General features: G+C 53.0%; 1 protein-coding gene across 2 annotated transcripts in view; it reads left to right on the forward strand.

Annotated features, from left to right (window-relative positions):
• CDH23 (cadherin related 23) overlaps positions 1-17,858 on the forward strand; it is a 355,887-nt gene that overhangs the window by 320,021 nt on the left and 18,008 nt on the right. For both annotated transcript variants that reach the window (XM_070432922.1, XM_070432923.1), the window contains exons 38-47: positions 2,401-2,622; positions 2,931-3,050; positions 3,703-3,883; positions 9,831-9,964; positions 10,515-10,724; positions 11,222-11,329; positions 12,655-12,757; positions 14,016-14,141; positions 14,818-15,021; positions 16,164-16,622. In XM_070432922.1, the coding sequence (XP_070289023.1) occupies positions 2,401-2,622; positions 2,931-3,050; positions 3,703-3,883; positions 9,831-9,964; positions 10,515-10,724; positions 11,222-11,329; positions 12,655-12,757; positions 14,016-14,141; positions 14,818-15,021; positions 16,164-16,622 (1,867 nt within the window). The remainder of the gene's footprint in view (positions 1-2,400; positions 2,623-2,930; positions 3,051-3,702; positions 3,884-9,830; positions 9,965-10,514; positions 10,725-11,221; positions 11,330-12,654; positions 12,758-14,015; positions 14,142-14,817; positions 15,022-16,163; positions 16,623-17,858) is intronic.

Consider the following 17,858-nt stretch of genomic DNA (forward strand, 5'->3'; position numbering starts at 1 on the left):
TATGAAAGGCCCAGAGATTGCCAGCACACAAGCAGGTCCTTGATCATGAACCTGATCTTATGACCCCACTCCAGGAGACTCCAGGGCCCTTCCTGCTGGCAGAGGGTAAGCTCTTCCACCCAGAGAAGGCACCAAGCCCATTGAAATCAGGTGGGTCCTGAGCCCACTTCCCACCCTGGCCATCCTCTAGCAGAGGTGGGGTCCTTCAAGGGTGAGACCCTGGAGCACCTGCCCCCAACCCCTCCATTTCTTCCTGGCCTGGGCTTGCCCAAACCACCCTTGAAAGCAGACTCCCTCTGCCCCAGGGCCTAGGAGGTGGGTGAGGGGAGCCTGGAACTATGGGGAGGGGAGCAGTGCCCTCCCAAGCCCCCCCCCCCACCCCGAGAGGGCTAGAACACCTGAGAGTAGCTACCCATGATGCTCTCCTCCACTTCCTTCCTCCTCACACTTCCACCAACTGAGCTTCCTGGTTTGCAGCGGGGTGAGACACAGGGCATTGCCCAAGGTGTGGACATGGTCCAGAAACCTGAAGCACTGTTTTCTCAATGCCAAGGCAGGAAGGGCTCAGCTGAAAGGGCCTTGGGGGCATTAACTTCCTCCTCGTGAGACTAGAGGGAATCAGACCCCCTCCCCTCCCAAGCTCAGGCTGATCTCAGAGCGAAGAGGCTGGTAGGCAGCCCTGTTAGACGCACCACTCCCAGCCCCTGCAGATTATTAGACTCGCTTCCCGGAGTCTGGGAAAGTGGGGAACCATGGCTGAGGCTGGAATCCGGCCCTTTCCTGCAAGGTGGCAGTGTTGTGCTGACAGAATGGTTTGTATTAGTCAGGGTCCTGGTAGTAAAGAGAAGAGCCACTCAGGGCTCAACTGAAGGTGGTTTAATAGAAGGCCTGTTACAGAGCGGGTGACGCCCCTCAGACCAGCAGCTGCCGGAAGCCCTTACCTCTCACAGAGCCACAGGGCAAGAGGAGGTGAGGTGACTGGAGCCCAGTGAGAGCTGGAGCTGTGAAAGGGGGCCGCCTAGCAGGAGAAACGCAGCCACTGGTGGAACTAGAGCGAGGAAAGGAAGGAGTGGGGGAGAAACACCCCAACTCTCTCTCCCTCCCCACATCTTCTGCCAGGACCTCCCATCGGCCCAACCCATCTGGAAGCAGATGGCAAGGGAGCCCAGGTGAGGCAGTCCACAGGGCCATCCTCCCAGGTGGAGAAGCAGAATGGAGAGGGGACGGGGTGAGGAGCAGAGATGCCAGCACGTGGCTAACCTCTGTCTCCATGTACCTTCTCTGCTCGTGGGGTGCCGCATCAACCATTGCTCCATGGTGCTGAGCACCGAGTTCCAGGTGTCTACCTAGTACATGTGGTCCAAGCATCGGCCAACAACGGCCAGTCGCAGGAGAGCACACGGCACAAACTGTTCTTGCAGCGAAGCGTGTTCTGGGAGCTTTGTTTCTCACAGCTCAACAAATTCTGCCCGTGGAATCGCCCGACATCCAGTGTCGTCCTCCTTCAAAATGCTGAAGACCGGCATTTCTTGCATTTACAGGGGCATGGGTGACGCCTCCTTGCCTTTTGTACTCCAGGTGGAGGTTCAGGGTCAGTAAAGCCCTGGCCCAGGAAAAGCTATGGGCTCAGGGTGGTTACTGGGGTTCATCTTCGATGCCAATTTTATTTTTTTTTAATGTTTCTTTATTGACAGAGAGAGACAGAGAGATGAATGAGAAAGAAGCATCAATTGGCTGCCTCCTGCATGCCCCCTATTGGGGATTGAGCCCACAACCCGGGCATGTGCCCTCACTAGGAATTGAACAGGCAACCTCTTAGTACAGCGGTTCTCAACCTGTGGGTTGCGACCCCTTTGGAGGTCAAACGACCCTTTCACAGGGGTTGCCTAAGACCATCGGAAAACACATATATAATTACATATTGTTTTTGTGATTAATCACTATGTCAATTTGTAACAATGAAATTGGGGGTCACCACAACATGAGGAACTGTATTAAAGGGTCGCGGCATTAGGAAGGTTGAGAACCACTGTCTTAGTACATGGGACGACGCTCAACCAACTGAGCCACAAGGTCCAGGTCTCTTATATGCCAGTTTTAATCACTAGGTCTCTGAACTGACAAGGATCCTGAGGTTACATCTGGCCTAAGCAGTGCCATGTTTGATTAGTAATGTCTGCAGTGGACGTGGACAGAGGTGGTGGTGCAAGTAGCATCTTGTACCTAAGCGGTTACCTAGATGGCTTTTGTGTGAGTGCCTTCTCTACCAGCCTGTGCCTGCCCTCCCTCTCATCCTTCTCCCTCTCCCTGAGTGAGTGCAGCCTGGAGGAACATGCAGCTGGCTCCACCTCAACCTCTCCAGTCCGCTGACCAAGGAACCTTCCACGTTCTTCTCCGCAGGCCACCACTCACGTGTACGTGACCATCGTGGACGAGAACGATAACGCACCTGTGTTCCAGCAGCCCCACTACGAGATCTTGCTGGATGAGGGGCCGGACACGATCAATGCCAGCCTCGTCACCATCCAGGCGCTTGACCTGGACGAGGGGCCTAACGGCACAGTGACCTACGCCATCATTGCAGGCAACATCATCGATACTTTCCATATTGACAGACACACGGTCAGCAGCTGATGGCGGGGTCTAAGAAGAGGGTCACCTGGCTAAAGGGATTGGAGGGGAGGGAGCTCAGTGACATCGTGGGGTGGGGGCCCAGCAAAGATGGAGTCTGGGAGGGAAACTGGGGTGTGTGGGGCAGCCATTGTGGGAAAATGGAAATCCTGGGCTGGGTGGCAACACGGGTTTCCCATCATGGCCGGGATGCCGCCTGCTGGGGTAGTCTCAGAGTACCCCATGAAGGAGCTGGTCCCCAGGGGGGCCTAGACTCACTACCCATCGCTCCACCCTCGTTCCCTCTATGTATCCCCCAGGGTGTCATCCGTGCTGCCAAGGAGCTGGACTATGAGATCTGCCATGGCCGCTACACCCTGATCGTCACAGCCACAGACCAGTGCCCCATCTTGTCCCGCCGCCTCACCTCCACCACCACGGTAGGACGCAGCCCCAACTTGTGGGTAGGGGAAATGGAGCCCAGAAAGCTCAGATGGGAAGAGGGGTAGGGAAAGATTATCCAGGAAAAGCACCTAAATCCAAGAGCCCTGTCCTGGTCTCGGCAGCTCATCCAAACTTGCTGTGTGTCTTTGAGGAAGTGAATGAACCTCTCTGAGAGGTTGCATCTATCAGATACATGCTGATACCTGCCTTCCTCCCCTTCATGGGGAGAGCACAAGCTCTGGTCAGACCAGCAGGATTCATATCCCTGATCTTGCATTTCCTAGCTGTGTGGCTCTGAGCAAGTCACTTAACCAACCCCAGCTTCACTTTCCTTCTCTGTGAGATCGGAAAATAAAAGCGATTGCAGCGTGTGGGAGCAAATGAGACCATGTAAAATGGCCGTGGTATAGCAATAAGTAGAAGTTCAGAGCATCATTATCAAAATATGAGTATGCCCATAAAAAGGCTTCTACAATGACAATGACTCAACCGTGCACAGCGTACAAAGGCTCCCACGTCCACATCTCGTCTGAGGCTCGCATCAGCCCCCTGAGGCAGGATTATTGGGTCCAGTTTCCAGATGAGGAATCCGGACCCAGCACAGGGCGGGCTGAGGTGCCGCCCGGCTAAACGTGTCCCCCATCGCAGGTGCTTGTGAACGTGAATGACATCAACGACAACGTGCCCACCTTCCCCCGAGACTATGAGGGGCCGTTTGATGTCACCGAGGGCCAGCCGGGGCCGAGAGTGTGGACCTTCCTGGCCCATGACCGGGACTCGGGCCCCAACGGGCAGGTGGAGTACAGCATCGTGGATGGAGACCCCCTGGGTGAGTGGGGCCTGAGCTGGGCGGTGGGGGCAGCACAACCTGAGGGCCTGGTGACCCCCCACTCAAGAGCAAAGTGAGCCCCACCACTGTGTGATCTTGCCCTCTCTGGGCCTCGGTTTCCCCATCCATGAGATGATGAAAATGATCTCACATGGATATGGTGAGAACATGCAGAAATCTGGGAACAGAGGCTAGTAGCCTTGGAGGGCCACAGACTCTTTGAGAATCAAACAGAAAATGCGCCTGTGTCAAACCCAGAGAATAGGCTCAGGTAGAGGAAGGACAGACATCCTCCCCCACACCCCCAAATGCACACACTCAGCCCTGGGATTTCTCTGCACGTCTCATCGTCACCCAGCCATGGCCTTCACAGCAACCGTGGCTGGTCTCCTCCGCTGAAGAACAGAGTTTAAGGCCAGAGAGAGTTTTCTCAAGGTGGTTTTCACTCATTTCTGTAGACTAGGAATCCCAAACCCTAAGGCCTTCTAGGCTTACGCAGGAGACGTATATGAGAAAAGGGGTCTAGGCAAGACAATGGGGAGTAGGAGGGGGGCCCTGTGACAGCCACCGCTCAGCTCCTGCCAATTGTAGCCATGTCTTCCTTTTTTTTTTTTTTTTTTTTGGTCTGTTTTATTTTTATCATGTTTTCCCATTTCTACAGCCTGGGTATCAGGCCTTCCCATTTTAAAAAGAAAATTTGAAAAAAATTAGAAATTTAAATCTTTGTAAAACATCTGGATTTTTAATTGATCATTTGATAGTTACTGAGCACATACCATATGCCAGTCATATTGCAGGTGCTGAGGATACAGAAAGGACAAAACAGATGCAAAGCCCTGCCCCTGTAGGACATGTTTTCCAGGTGGAGGCCACAGGCCATGAGCATAACTGATGAAGCAGATGACTTAGTGCTGGTGGGGATATAAAGCCAGGAGATGGGGAGCGCCAGGGGGAAGGCTGCAGGGTCAGATGGGGTGTTCCAGGAAGACCTGTCCAAGAGGTGGCATTTGAGCAAAGACCTGAAGGAAGGGAGGAGTGGGTCATGTGGACGCCTAGGGAAGAGCATCCCAGGCAGAGGGAATAGCGATTGCAAAGGCCCTGAGGTGGGAACAAGCCTGGCAGCAAGCAAAAAAAACCATGTGACTGACATGAAGTCCATCAGGGGGGCAAGTAGGAAGAGATGAGATCAGAGAGCTGGTGGGTCCAGATGTTGTTGGGCCCTGCGGGCTATTATTGAAACTTGATCTGAGTGATGTGGGGACCATGGGAGGACTTTGAGCCGAGGAGGGACACGGTTTGACTTAGATTTTTTAAAATATATTTTTTATTGATTTCAGAGAGAGAGAGAGATAGAAACATCAATGATGAGTGAGAATCATTAATTGGCTGTCTCCTGCAAGCCCCCTACTGGGGATCCAGCCCGCAACTGGGCATGTGCCCTCGACCAGAATCGAATCTGGGACCCTTCAGTCCATAGGCTGACGCTCTATCCACTGAGCCAAGCCGGCTAGGGCTGACTTAGATTTTGTCAGGACTACTGTAGTTCCTGTGCTCAGAAGGGATGATGTAGCCAGGACCAGAGTGGTGGTGGCACTGTCTAGGTCAGTGATGGCAAACCTTTTGAGCTCGGCATGTCAGCATTTTGAAAAACCCTAACTTAACTCTGGTGCCGTGTCGCATATAGAAATTTTTTGATATTTGCAACCATAGTAAAACAAAGACTTATATTTTTGATATTTATTTTATATATTTAAATGCCATTTAACAAAGAAAAATCAACCAAAAAAATGAGTTCGCGTGTCACCTCTGACATGCGTGTCATAGGTTCGCCATCACTGGTCTAGGTGGTCAGCTCTGATATATTTCAAAGGTGAAGCCAACAGGAACTGCTCACTGATTCGACATTGGATGTGAGGAAAAGTCAAGGATGACACCGAGGTTTCGGCCTGAGCAACTGGAGAGAGGGTATTGCCATGAACAGATGGGAAGACTGAGGCAGGAGCAGGTGTAGGTGTAGGGGGAAAGGTGAGGTGAGGCTGAGGTGTCGGGTAGGGTGGATGTACAAGCCAGTTCAGGAGAGAGGTCTGGGCTGGAGAGAGGTATTTGGGAGTTGCCAGCACAGATATTTAAAGCCACCAGATGAGAGAACACTGAGGAAGCCAACAGAGGAGAGGTCCAAGGCTAGAACTAAGAACCTGGGGCGAATTTGCAATTAAGAGGTGAAGAGCCCTGGCTGGCGTGCTCAGTGGTTAGAGCATCCGCCCTCAGACCAGAGAGTCACGGGTTCAATTTCCGGTCAAGGGCACATACCTGGGTTGCAGGTTCAATCCCCAGCCCCCATTGGGGCATGTGCAGGAGGCAACCAATCAATGTGTCTCTCTCACATCTTTCTTTCTCTCTCTCTCTCTCTCTCTCTCTCTCTCTCTCTCTCTCTCTCTCAAACACACACACACACACACACACACACACACACACTCCATCCTTCCCTTCTTCTACTCTCTCTGAAAATCCTTGGGTGAGAATTAAAAAAAAGAGGCAAAGAAACAAACTCACTCTATTAGACCAGACCTGGGGCCCCTGTTGTCCAGAGCCCGTGGGTCACAGTTCTGACATGCCTGCCACCTTTCACCTCCCAAAAGTCTCCTCTCTGGCCAAGGACTGAGCAAGGGTCTTCCTCTGCTGTTTTCACAAACAGGTTTTATAATTTCATGGGGGTCCTGCTCCTGGTCAGGAGGATGCCAAAGCCCGGTTGAGGGGGTGTTGGGTGGGCAGCTGAGCCCCCTCCCAATAAGGCCCTCTCTGCACCCAGCTTTGGGGTGCAGGGCATACCTGTGCCCCAGAAAACTGCGTCCTGATCCATGCCATGGGCCCTTGGTGTCATGAGCAAAGTCCGCATGTGACCAGGGTCAGCCTTCGGAAGTTGGGGTCTCCTGCGTGTCCCAGAAGCCTGAGAGGCGGGTCCCGGGCAGAGGGAGAGAGGCCGGAGACTTCCCTGGTCTGAGCAGCCTGGCTCCCTCCCCCCAGGAAGGAAGAGCAGACATCCAGAGCCCAGCGATAACCTCAGGCTCGCCGAGCGCGGCCCCGTGTCAGAAGAGATAAGCGATGAGCTAAGGGTGTGCTCACGAGGTCATGCTAGCCTTTCCCCACATCTCTTCCCGCCTCCCCTCCGGGTTTAGTGACACCGTGTTGGTAACTGGAAAAACTGACACACTATAAATCAGAGCTGTTTTCTGGGAGAGCGGGTGTAGGGACACACCACAGGTGAAGGGACATGCTCCAGGCTACACAGCCGCAAGGTCACCTTTTCCCCCATTGCAGCCTGAGCCTGGAGGGCGCTCCTGTCAGTGGGGGACAGACATGGGGATGACAGGCTGGTGCCAGCCCCCCTGAGGCGTGAGGAGGAAAACAGCTGGGGAATAGGCCACGCCTACTTGAGCCTCTCCTGCCAACCCCAACCTTCTCAGCTAACCCTTCTGGTCAGACCCACTCCTGGGACCCCTTTCTTAATCTCCATCCTCTGCCAGAGCCCCCAGTTCCTTGAGCATTATGCCTAGGCTGCCTTTCAGAATGCCCCTACTGGTACCCAGGGCTGCCATGGATCTAGCACACACGTGGAACAGACTTGTCCAGCAGCAGAACAACCTGTGGTGGCATCTCTTCATTAGCCCATTTCTCAGATGAGAACATCAAGGCAGGACTCGGTAACATAGCCAAGAGCACAAAGGAATGAAATCAGGATGCAGATCTGTGTATGACTAGGTGGTGAGTCTCTGCTTTTAACCTCCAACTCCGGAAGGAGTGGAGCGGCACGGAGTTCAGGCCCCGGGGATAAGGAGGATGATTTATTGTCCAGGGGTCTTTAGCCTATTTACTTCCCGCAATGAGCTGACTTATTAGGAATCTAGCCTGGGCCCAGCTCCCAGAGCCTCAGGCCTGCCCCCCTGAGCCTTCAGAACCTCTTCCTTCCCTTCTTTCAAGGGGTGGCTGGCTTTGGAGAGAGGGAGGGGGCCATCTGCTTACACATGGGCAAGGGCTGAGACAGGGCCCGGAAACCCCTAGAAGGGAATCCTCAGTTCTTGGAGACCGTGGAGTATCAGGCTCAGGAAATCCTGCTGCACGCAGTCTAAAAGGCTGCTGGGAGCAGAAAAGCTGGCGGGAAATCCCAGCTGCAGGTGAGCCTTGAAGAGGCTGTTTTTTACATCAGAGCAATAGGAGCTGGGGGCAGGGAATGGTGAGGGAGGATGAGAAGGGGCAGGCAGAGGAAATTGTGGGAGAGCCTGGGCCTCTGTCCTTGCTGTGCCCTCCTGTGCTGCGTGTTCCTGAGCAGTCAGTGCCCCACTCTGCCCAGGTACCAGAGGGAAAGTGAAGGAAGTAACCCTCCCTGTCACCGGTTCCTGGAGGAGTTCACACAGATAACCCCTCTTCTTCACGCTCTCTCCACCTCTCGGACTCACTGTCCCTCCCCTTTCGTCTGTTCAGCTGGGCTCCCACTTGCCCCTCTGCTCTATTCCCGTACCCACTCCCTGCTCTCACCCTCCCTCCCCCACCTCCCACCTGGCTCAGCCCTGACTGTCTGGAAAGATTCCAAGTCCCATGGGATGCAGTGAGCTGAGACCCGGAGCCCTGGGTTGGAATCCTGGTCTGTTGTTAACTTGCTGGGAGAGCTTAGATACGTCATCACCTTTCTCCGGATTCCCATTTCATTTTCTGTTTTGTTTTTGTTGTTGTTTGTGCTTGTGTTGAATCAGTTCTTTATGTATTTGGGGTATTGACCCCTTACCACACATATGATTTGCAAAGATTTTTCTCTCATCCCGTAGGTCACCTTTCCATTGTGGTGGCTTCCTTTGCTGTGCAGCTTTTTGGTTTGACGTGGTCCCACTGGTTTCTTCTTGCTTTTGTTGCCTTTGCTTTTGGTGTCAAATCCAAAAATTCCTTGTCAAGACCAATGTCAAGGAGCTTATTGTCTATGTTTTCTTGTAGGAGTTTTATGGTGTCAGGTCTTACATTCAAGCCTTTAATCCATTTTGGGTTAATTTTCGTGTAAGGTGCAACCTAGTGGTTTCATTTCATTCTTGTGCAGGTGGCTGTCCTGTTTTCCCAGCACCATCGATTGTTCTTTCTTCATTATATATTCTCATTCCTTTGTCATAAATTAATTGGCCACGCCTGTGTGAGTTTATTTCTGGGCTCTTTGTTCAGTTCTGTGATCTATGTCTGTTTTTTATGCCCAAACCATACTGTTTTGATTACTATAGCTTTGTAATATAGTTTGAAATCAGGGAACATGATGCCTCCAGCTTTGTTCTTTCTCAGAATTACTTTTGGGGTTCCATACAAATTTTAGTGTTGTCTATTCTATTTCTGTGGAAAATGCCATTGGAATTTTGATAGGGATTGCATTGAATCTGTAGGTTGCTTTGGGTAGTATGGATGTTTTAACAATTATTTATATCTTCAATTTCTTTCATTAAGTCTTATAGTTTTCAAGTATAGGTCTTTCACCTCCTTGGTTAAATTTACTTATAGGTAATTTTATTCTTTTGATGCAATTATAAATGTGATTATTTTCTTAATTTCTCTTTTTGATAGCTCATCACTAGTATATAGAAACACAACAGATTTTTGTCTATTGATTTTGTATCCTGCAACCTTATTGAAGCCCACTTGTTCAATGTGACTATCTTATCCAGAGTTAGTCCCTGGCCTGCCCATGAGCCAGGAAGGAAACTGGCCTGGCCTCTCAGGCACATCAGGGCCTGAGCGGGCCCAGACCCACCTGCACCCAGCAGTTATCTGTCCCCCTCCCTCCTGAACTTGCCAGACCTTGGCAGGTCCCAGGAGGATCCGAAGCTGGGGCATTGCTAGAGGAAGCGGGACAGGCCTGGGCTCTCCGCCACTCTTGACCAATCCCGGCTCACTCTGGCCTCTCCTGGGTGGCACCCAGGGGAGTTTTTGATCTCTCCTGTGGAGGGTGTGCTGCGGGTCCGGAAGGATGTGGAGCTGGACCGGGAAACCATTGCCTTCTATAACCTGACCATCTGTGCTCGAGACAGGGGGGTGCCCCCACTCAGTTCCACGGTGAGTCTGGGGCCCCCATTCTACTGGCTTTACCTTGCTGCCCCCTGAACTCTCCATGGAGACTCCTGTCTCCAAGCCCAGAGAGGCCACGTGCTCTCAGGGCCCCTAACAGACTTGTGAGTGGATCTTGGGGCTCGCCCAGGGAGGCTGGACCTGGGGCCTGGCAGCCATGGCCACTGCAAGTTGTCTCCCCCCAGCAGCTCTCTGGGGAGGCCGCCTTATGAGCAGGCCTCTGCCGCTGCCACTGCCACTTTCAGTTCGCCTCTGCCTCTACCTTTTCTGCTTCCCTCTTACCCTCGTTTTCATCTCCTTGCCTTGTTCATTATCATTTTCTTCTTCCTCCTCCTCTGTCTTCTCCATGGTCCTCAACTGCACCTTCCTTCCTCCCTCACCACCCCTTCGCTCTCCTGCCCTGCCTCACTCCTCGCCCGCTCCTTGGCTACCATGTCCACCATCCCTTTCTCCCTCTCTCTCCTCTCTGTCTCCTCACACGCCCTCTTCTGCTGTCGGTCACCTCTTCTTCCTCTCCTCCTCCCCTGACGCGCCCCAGATGCTGGTGGGGATTCGGGTGCTGGACATCAATGACAACGACCCTGTGCTGCTGAACCTCCCCATGAACGTGACCATCAGTGAGAACAGCCCCGTCTCCAGCTTCGTCGCCCACATCCTAGCCAGCGACGCTGACAGCGGGTGCAATGCCCTCCTCACCTTTAACATCACTGCAGGCAACCGGGAGCGGGCCTTCGCCATCAATGCCACGGTAGGGCCGGAACTGACCCAGGGTGGTCCCCCAGCATTTTTCCTAAAAAGGGGGACCCTGCCCTAGAGGCTTTCCTACACAGCTGTCTGGTCTCCTTCTGGTTCCATTTCCTCCTCGAGCCTCCTTCCTCCACTAGGACTCAAGAGTCTCGGTGGGAAGCATGGAACCTGAGATTCCCAGCTGAGCCATCCCTGGGGTCCCCGTCACCCCCAAGGCTTAGCATGTGCAGATATGGGGCCAGAGCCTCAGTACCACTAGGCTCATTTGACATCTTGGAGTGTTACCAGCTGCTGGCATCACAGGGTCCTCAGAGGCTCCATCCCCTTGAGATAGCAGCACCTGGGCGCTGGGGGGCGCTCTTAGAGACCATGTCTGCGGGGACTTAGGGAGGGAATTCACAGGCACTTGAAGCACAGGCAGAGCAGTTGGGCATCTGTGGCCAGAGCTCAAAGTGGGGAACAGGTCGCTTCCGAGCTCACCAGCCCTCCCCTTCCCAGTCAGGGATCGTCACCGTGAACCGGCCCCTGGACCGCGAGCGGATCCCAGAGTACAAGCTCACCATTTCCGTGAAGGACAACCCGGAGAACCCGCGCATAGCCAGGAGGGTGAGGCTGGAGGGCATGGTGAGATGGGGGGAGCAGCCGGGCGCCTGAGACGCACAGGCGACCTGGCCAGGGGGCTGGATGCACAGGCCTTGGAGTGAGCAAGTGCTGGGTTCAATTCCCAGGCCTGCCTGTCAGCGGGCATGTGACTTTGGCCAGGCAGTTTCTTCTTCTTCTGCAAAATGATGCCCCAAGGTTGTGGAGAGGACTCAAAGGAGCCAGTATCTGCAAAGTGCTCAGCCTGGTGCCTGGCACATGGCAAACACTCCGGGAACTCAGCCATCATCTCCCCTCAAACCACTGACACTTGGGCACACACCACCGTTGTGTGTGCATGTGGCCTGGGTGCACTCACAGACACAGCTCTGGGGTGCTGGCAAAGTTACATTTCCCCTGAAAGGGTGGCTTTTCCCTCAAAAGCCAAAGAAATGGTTTCTCTGTACTAAGAGGAGGTGGGTGTTGCAAGCAAACGGTCCCTTTGGGGGTAGGTTCAGCCATGAGGTCTGGGGCACGACCTTGACCAAGAGCCATTGGGTCTGGCTTAGCCCAGCTCTGCTTCTGACTAGTTGCATGGTTCAGCCAAGACGCTACCCTTTCTGGGCCTCAGTTTCCCCATCTGTATAGGCCGAGGAGACTTGTAAGTCACTGGCCTCTCTCATTCTGTGCTCCTCTCTCTCCTTCTCCCACTTCCTCTCCCCTTCTTTCCTCTCCTGCTCTCACTCCCCGCCTCTGCCTGCGCTGTGGAGGGCCTGGGCCACGCTGGGAAGCAGCAGCATTGAGTGGTGGGAGTCAGGAGGCTTGGGGGCTGGTCCCCACTCTGCTGCTAATTGCCGTGCAGTTCAGTCACCTCTGGGCCTTGGTTTTCTTGCCTCTGCAGTGGAGGTTCAGAGAGATCAGAACTATGACTGGTTTTTTAAAAACGTGAAGTGCAGCCCTGGTGCGAGTGTGGGTGAACTCTGATAGGGCATCAGGCTGGCCTAGGAGGTCTGAAAGCCACCACTCATCTTCCTGCCTGCAGTCTTTCTTGCCAAGAGACGGACCTGATTAAATGCTGTGCTCACCCCTCCTGCTGTGAACGTCACAGCGCCTCTGTGAACGAGTTAAGATCCCATTTGCCAGATTGGAAAACTGAGGCCCAGCGAGGGGAAATGATTTGCTTAAGGCCGTGCAAAGAGCTGCTAGCACAGCAGGGACTTGAACCTAGGTCTCTAGACCCCCAGGATGGGCTTTTTCATTCCCCACCCTGTGCCCTGACCCCACACCTCTCAGCCTTCGGAGCACTTTGCTAGGACGTGCCTACAGCCTGCCCCCCGTCATGCCTCCCACAGGATTTTGACTTGCTGCTGATCTTCCTTGCGGACGAGAATGACAACCACCCCCTCTTCACGGAGAGCACCTACCAGGCAGAGGTGATGGAGAACTCTCCCGCTGGTAGGTGCTGGGCCCGCCCGGGAACTCCTGCTGCTGCCAGGCACCACCTGGTCCCAGAGGCCTGTGGATCCACCTCCTACCAGAGGTGGGCCCAGCTGAGGCCTGGCTGGGGTGGTAGCCTCACCACAGAGCCGGCGGGTGCCAGAAGGTGTGGACGGGAGGGAGGGAAGCAGCTCCAAGGGGCTGGTGGGCCCGGGCTGCCAGTTCTCTCAGGGCCACCAAAGAGGCCACAGGTGTAGTTGGAAGTGACCATTGGTCCTCAAAGTGGTCTGAGAGCAGCCCCAATGCTCCTCAAGAGGGACAGTGAGGTGTGAGGAACACCCAGGATGGGAGCAAGCCCATCCTCCCTGCTCCCTGCACCCCAGGAGCACCAAGCATCCTGGAGGCTTCTGGAAGCTTCCGGGGCATCTGTAATCAGGGCCTGTGTAGGCCAGCAGAGCTCTTCCCCACACACAGGCACTGAGCAGTCTCACCTCCCTTCAGAGCGACAGAATCTCCTTCTTCCTGTCCCCCAGGAGGTCCTCTCCCTCTTCCTCCAGCCCCCAAACTCGAATTCCAAGTCAGAAAAAGATGAACTGAGAAGCTCCTTGTCTCTGGCTGGGTGCCCCCCTACGTGAACTTGTTTCTTAGTCCTGCCTATGAATATGCTCATACATGTGCTAATACATGTTCTTGTCAAGCATATATGTGGGCTTACACACGTGCACAGACACACATAGGCATGTGGGTGCCTATACAGTGCACTCCGTGTGCGAATGTGCCCACATGCAGAGGCAGGCAGGCACACAGCCAGGGCGCCCAGGCCTGCGAGTGCCCCCGTGGCCATGTGAACAGAGCCCTGCACACACACCTGCATTTCCAGTCATGTATGGTCAGACACCTGTGGACACACGTGGACAGACTGGGAGGGGTATGCACACCTCGATAGGGCCCGTGCACAGGGAGAGGATGTCAGGGAGCCCCCAGGCCCTCCCTCGGAATAGCCAACCTCAAAGGCTGCTGGGAAGGCAGGCGTGCTCCGTGGGGGCCCTGAGGCGCTTGCTCACCACTGTTGTGTTTTCTCCCCAGCAGGGCTTTGAGGCCGCTCCCAGGCATCTGCGTCAGTCTGCCAAGGCTGCCGCAGCCGGCCCAGGGCCTCCCCACCCCGTCCACCTCACCTCCCTCTCATCCATTGTCAGCCATGGCTCACTGGGAAGGGGCGGGGGCGGGGGCGGGGGGCCGGGTTGGCCCTGCAGTGACCCTTCTCCCCCTGGTCCAGGGACCCCCCTCACGGTGCTCAACGGGCCCATCCTGGCCCTGGATGCAGACCTGGACGTCTATGCCGTGGTGACCTACCAGCTGCTGGGTGCCCAGAGCGGCCTCTTTGACATCGACAATAGTACGGGTGAGGCCTCTGCACACCCAGCACTCTCGCCTGCCCACCTCTCCCAGCTGGGGCAGGAGGGGGCCGGGGCTGGGTCTAGGGCCTCCCCTGCCGAGCTGGGTTAGGGCACCTGGGGCCAGGTGAGATGACCCCGGAGGAGGCTTGGGGACAACACAAGGGACCTGCTAATACATAAACTCTCGGCCTAGACAGAGAGCCCCCAACCCACTCCTCCATCTCCCTGTGCCCAGCCAGAGGCAGGCCCCTAGTCAGCCAGAAGCAGCCAAAGCTCTGTCCCCAAAGCACCCCCAAAGGTCTCCAGAGACCACGTCACATCAGTCTGGTCCTAGACAGTAGACCGGTTGGGGGAAGGTGACACCAAGGAGGGACATACTAGCGCCTCTCTCAGCCGAGCAGGTCAATCCCTCACCTCGGGTCACCCATCTCAGGCAGGACTCTGAGACCTGCCGAAGGCACCTGGGAGGGGACAGTCTCAGGAGACTGGCACCAAGGGGACCTCCCTAAGCTTTGGTCGTTGAGCCTTTGGGGAAGAAAGTCATCTGTTGCTTTCTCTGCTCCTCTTTTCTCTCTTCCCACATTGTGCTGGTCTTCCCACGACCCTCCTGGCCGGCTCTTGCCCTCTTTCCCCTGCACCCCTTTCCTCTGCATCTCCCTGACTGGTGGCCCTGGGCGTCAGGCGTGGTGACAGTGAGGTCGGGTGTGGTCATTGACCGGGAGGCCTTCTCACCTCCCGTCTTGGAGCTGCTGCTGCTGGCTGAGGACATTGGGCTGCTCAACGGCACAGCTGACCTGGTCGTCACCATCCTGGATGACAATGACAACTGGCCCACCTTTAGCCCTGCTGCCCTCACCGTCCACCTGCTGGAGAACTGCCCCCCAGGTGAGCAGGTGCAGGGAGCAGGCCGGCCCCAGGCAGGAGCTGGTGGGTGGTCCGCGGGGATTGGAGCCTCACAGGTTGGAACAGAATCCACTCCCAGCGGGCGGAGGACAGGCAGCAGGGTGGGTGGAGAGAGCCCTGGAGAGGGAGTCAGGAGATCCATGCCCCCCCCTCGCTTCCTGTGTCTGATCCACAGTGTCTGGTCGGCAAAATGAGATTATTATTAAGAAATGTTCCTGGTTGAAAAGACTATTTTAAAGTCAAAATAGAATTAATGAGATGCCCATCAAAATCAAATAAGATCTTGGGGGTAAATTTTATTCGGAAAGTCATCTGGAAGAATGAGAACATTTTTGGGGGGGGGGGAATGTATAATAAAACCAGATTTGCCTTCCCTGATATTAAAGCATATTATAGAACTGCAGTATTTAAAACTATATGATATGAGCTAAACGATCTGGGTAAAAGTAGCCCAGGAACAGATACCAGTAAATTGAAGAATAATATTAATATGATACAATGAAACATTAGTGAAAACTAGTGTGCAAAACATCTATTAATGTTTAGTGTAGATTCTTACCCTATATAAAACACCAAATTGAAGTCCAAAGACATTCTAAAGAAAAAATTTAAAAGTAGACCACAATAAAAAGTAAAAGAAAAGCTTTAGGTGAATATTTATCTGACCTCAGGATAAGAAAGTTCTAAGCATATAAGAAATAGAACTTAAAAAGGGAAAAATACTAAATTTTGGTGTTTATACATTTACACTTCTTTACTTCAAATAATTATAACCAATACTGGAAAGGCAAACAACAGACTGAAAAAAGTTATTTGTCCCAAGTTATCATAATTACATAATTTGTATAAATTGATAGAAAAATAGGCAGAAGACAAAAACATACAATTTGCAGAAGATACAACTGATCATTAAATTATTAAAAATGTTCAAGCTCATAATCAAAGAATGTAAAATGAAAGAAGGTACTGTTTTCCTACAAAATTGCAAACATGGAAAGTCTATAAAAGATACATGCTGCCAGGCTGTGGTGAGAGGGTCCCCTGTGAACTGCCAACAAATGCATGTTATTGTGATGTTTTTAGAAGAAGCCACTGTGCTCAGCTCCTCCCCACTTTCCCCCCAGGATTCTCAGTCCTTCAGGTCACAGCCACCGATGAGGACAGTGGCCTCAACGGGGAGCTGGTCTACCGAATAGAAGCGGGGGCTCAGGACCGCTTCCTCATCCACCCGGCCACGGGGGTCATCCGCGTGGGCAATGTCACCATTGACAGGGAGGAGCAGGAGTCCTACAGGCTGACCGTGGTGGCCTCTGACCGGGGCACCGTTCCTCTCTCTGGCACGGCCATCATCACCATCCTTATCGATGACATTAACGACTGCCGCCCCGAGTTCCTCAACCCCATCCAGACCGTGAGCGTGCTGGAGTCAGCCGAGCCAGGAACCGTCATTGCCAATGTCACGGCCATCGACCGTGACCTCAACCCAAAGCTGGAGTACCACATCGTCAGCATTGTGGCCAAGGACGACACGGACCGCCTGGTGCCTGACCAGGAGGATGCCTTTGCTGTGAATATCAACACAGGTACAAGGGCCTGCTCCCCATTCACCCCTGCTCCGGACTCCCTGCCCCAGTCTCTGCTCTCTGCTTTCTTCCCCACCCTCCTCTTTGTGTCTGTCTCTGTCTGTCTGTCTGTCTGTCTGTCTGTCTGTCTGTCTCTCTCTCTCTCTCTCTCTCCCTCCCTCCCCACCTCCCTTTCCCTCAGCTGCTCCTCTGTCTACTCTCTCCTCTCCCTATTGACAGCACATCCTTCCCTCTCTTTACTGTCTCTCCCTTTGTTCCTTTCCTCTCCCTCTTCTTCCTTCTCCCTTGACCAGTTCCCGTCAGTGTTGTATGAGAGTGCCCCTCTCACCACCTCTTGCCAGCATTAAATATTACAGTGTTTAGGTTTGTAATTTTCTCGGAAAATTGTACCTTGCATTTCTTTAATAACTAGTTAGTTGAATACTTCCTTTATATGTATATTGACCATTTAAATCATATATATTTACATATATATATATACACACACACACATATATGTATATCTTTTTTTTTTTAATATATATTTTATTGATTTTTTACAGAGAGGAAGGGAGAGAGATAGAGAGTCAGAAACATCGATGAGAGAGAAACATCGACCAGCTGCCTCCTGCACATCTCCTACTGGGGATGTGCTCGCAACCCAGTTACATGCCCTTGACCGGAATCGAACCCGGGACCTTTCAATCTGCAGGCCGACGCTCTATCCACTGAGCCAAACCGGTTTTGGCCATATATGTATATCTTTAATGACTTTCTTAGACCATCACAAAACAAAGAGAAATGTGGCCTATCTTTTATGATTTATGCAGTTTATTATAATTTTGATGGTTTTACCATTTTTCCCAATTCAGTTTTTTTGCTCCTCTAGGAGTTAAGGAGGAACATGGGACCTGCCACGTGTACTTCCTGAAAGGCCCAGGGAGTGACAGAAAAACTAACATGCCTAACACTAAATGCTAAAAAAAATGTTGTTTAGAGAAATGCATAGTAAAACAGCAGTGAGATATCAGTTTCCAAATGTGATCAGCAGATATTAGATGCTGGACAATATTGAGTATTGGTGATTATGTGGGCACATCCGATCCCACAAACACTATTATAGGAACTTAGACCCATTCCACCAACTAGATAGCAATTGAACACAATTTAACTCACACCTCATGGCCCAGCAATTCTCTCCAGGTAGAACTTCTCAGGGAAACTCTCAGGTCAATAATGGAACTATCTGAGGATGTT

The sequence above is a fragment of the Myotis yumanensis genome, unplaced genomic scaffold (genome assembly GCF_028538775.1).
Source record: "Myotis yumanensis isolate MYYU_CA2020_CCGP unplaced genomic scaffold, mMyoYum1.0.hap1 SCAF_13, whole genome shotgun sequence".
Taxonomy (NCBI): domain Eukaryota; kingdom Metazoa; phylum Chordata; class Mammalia; order Chiroptera; family Vespertilionidae; genus Myotis; species Myotis yumanensis.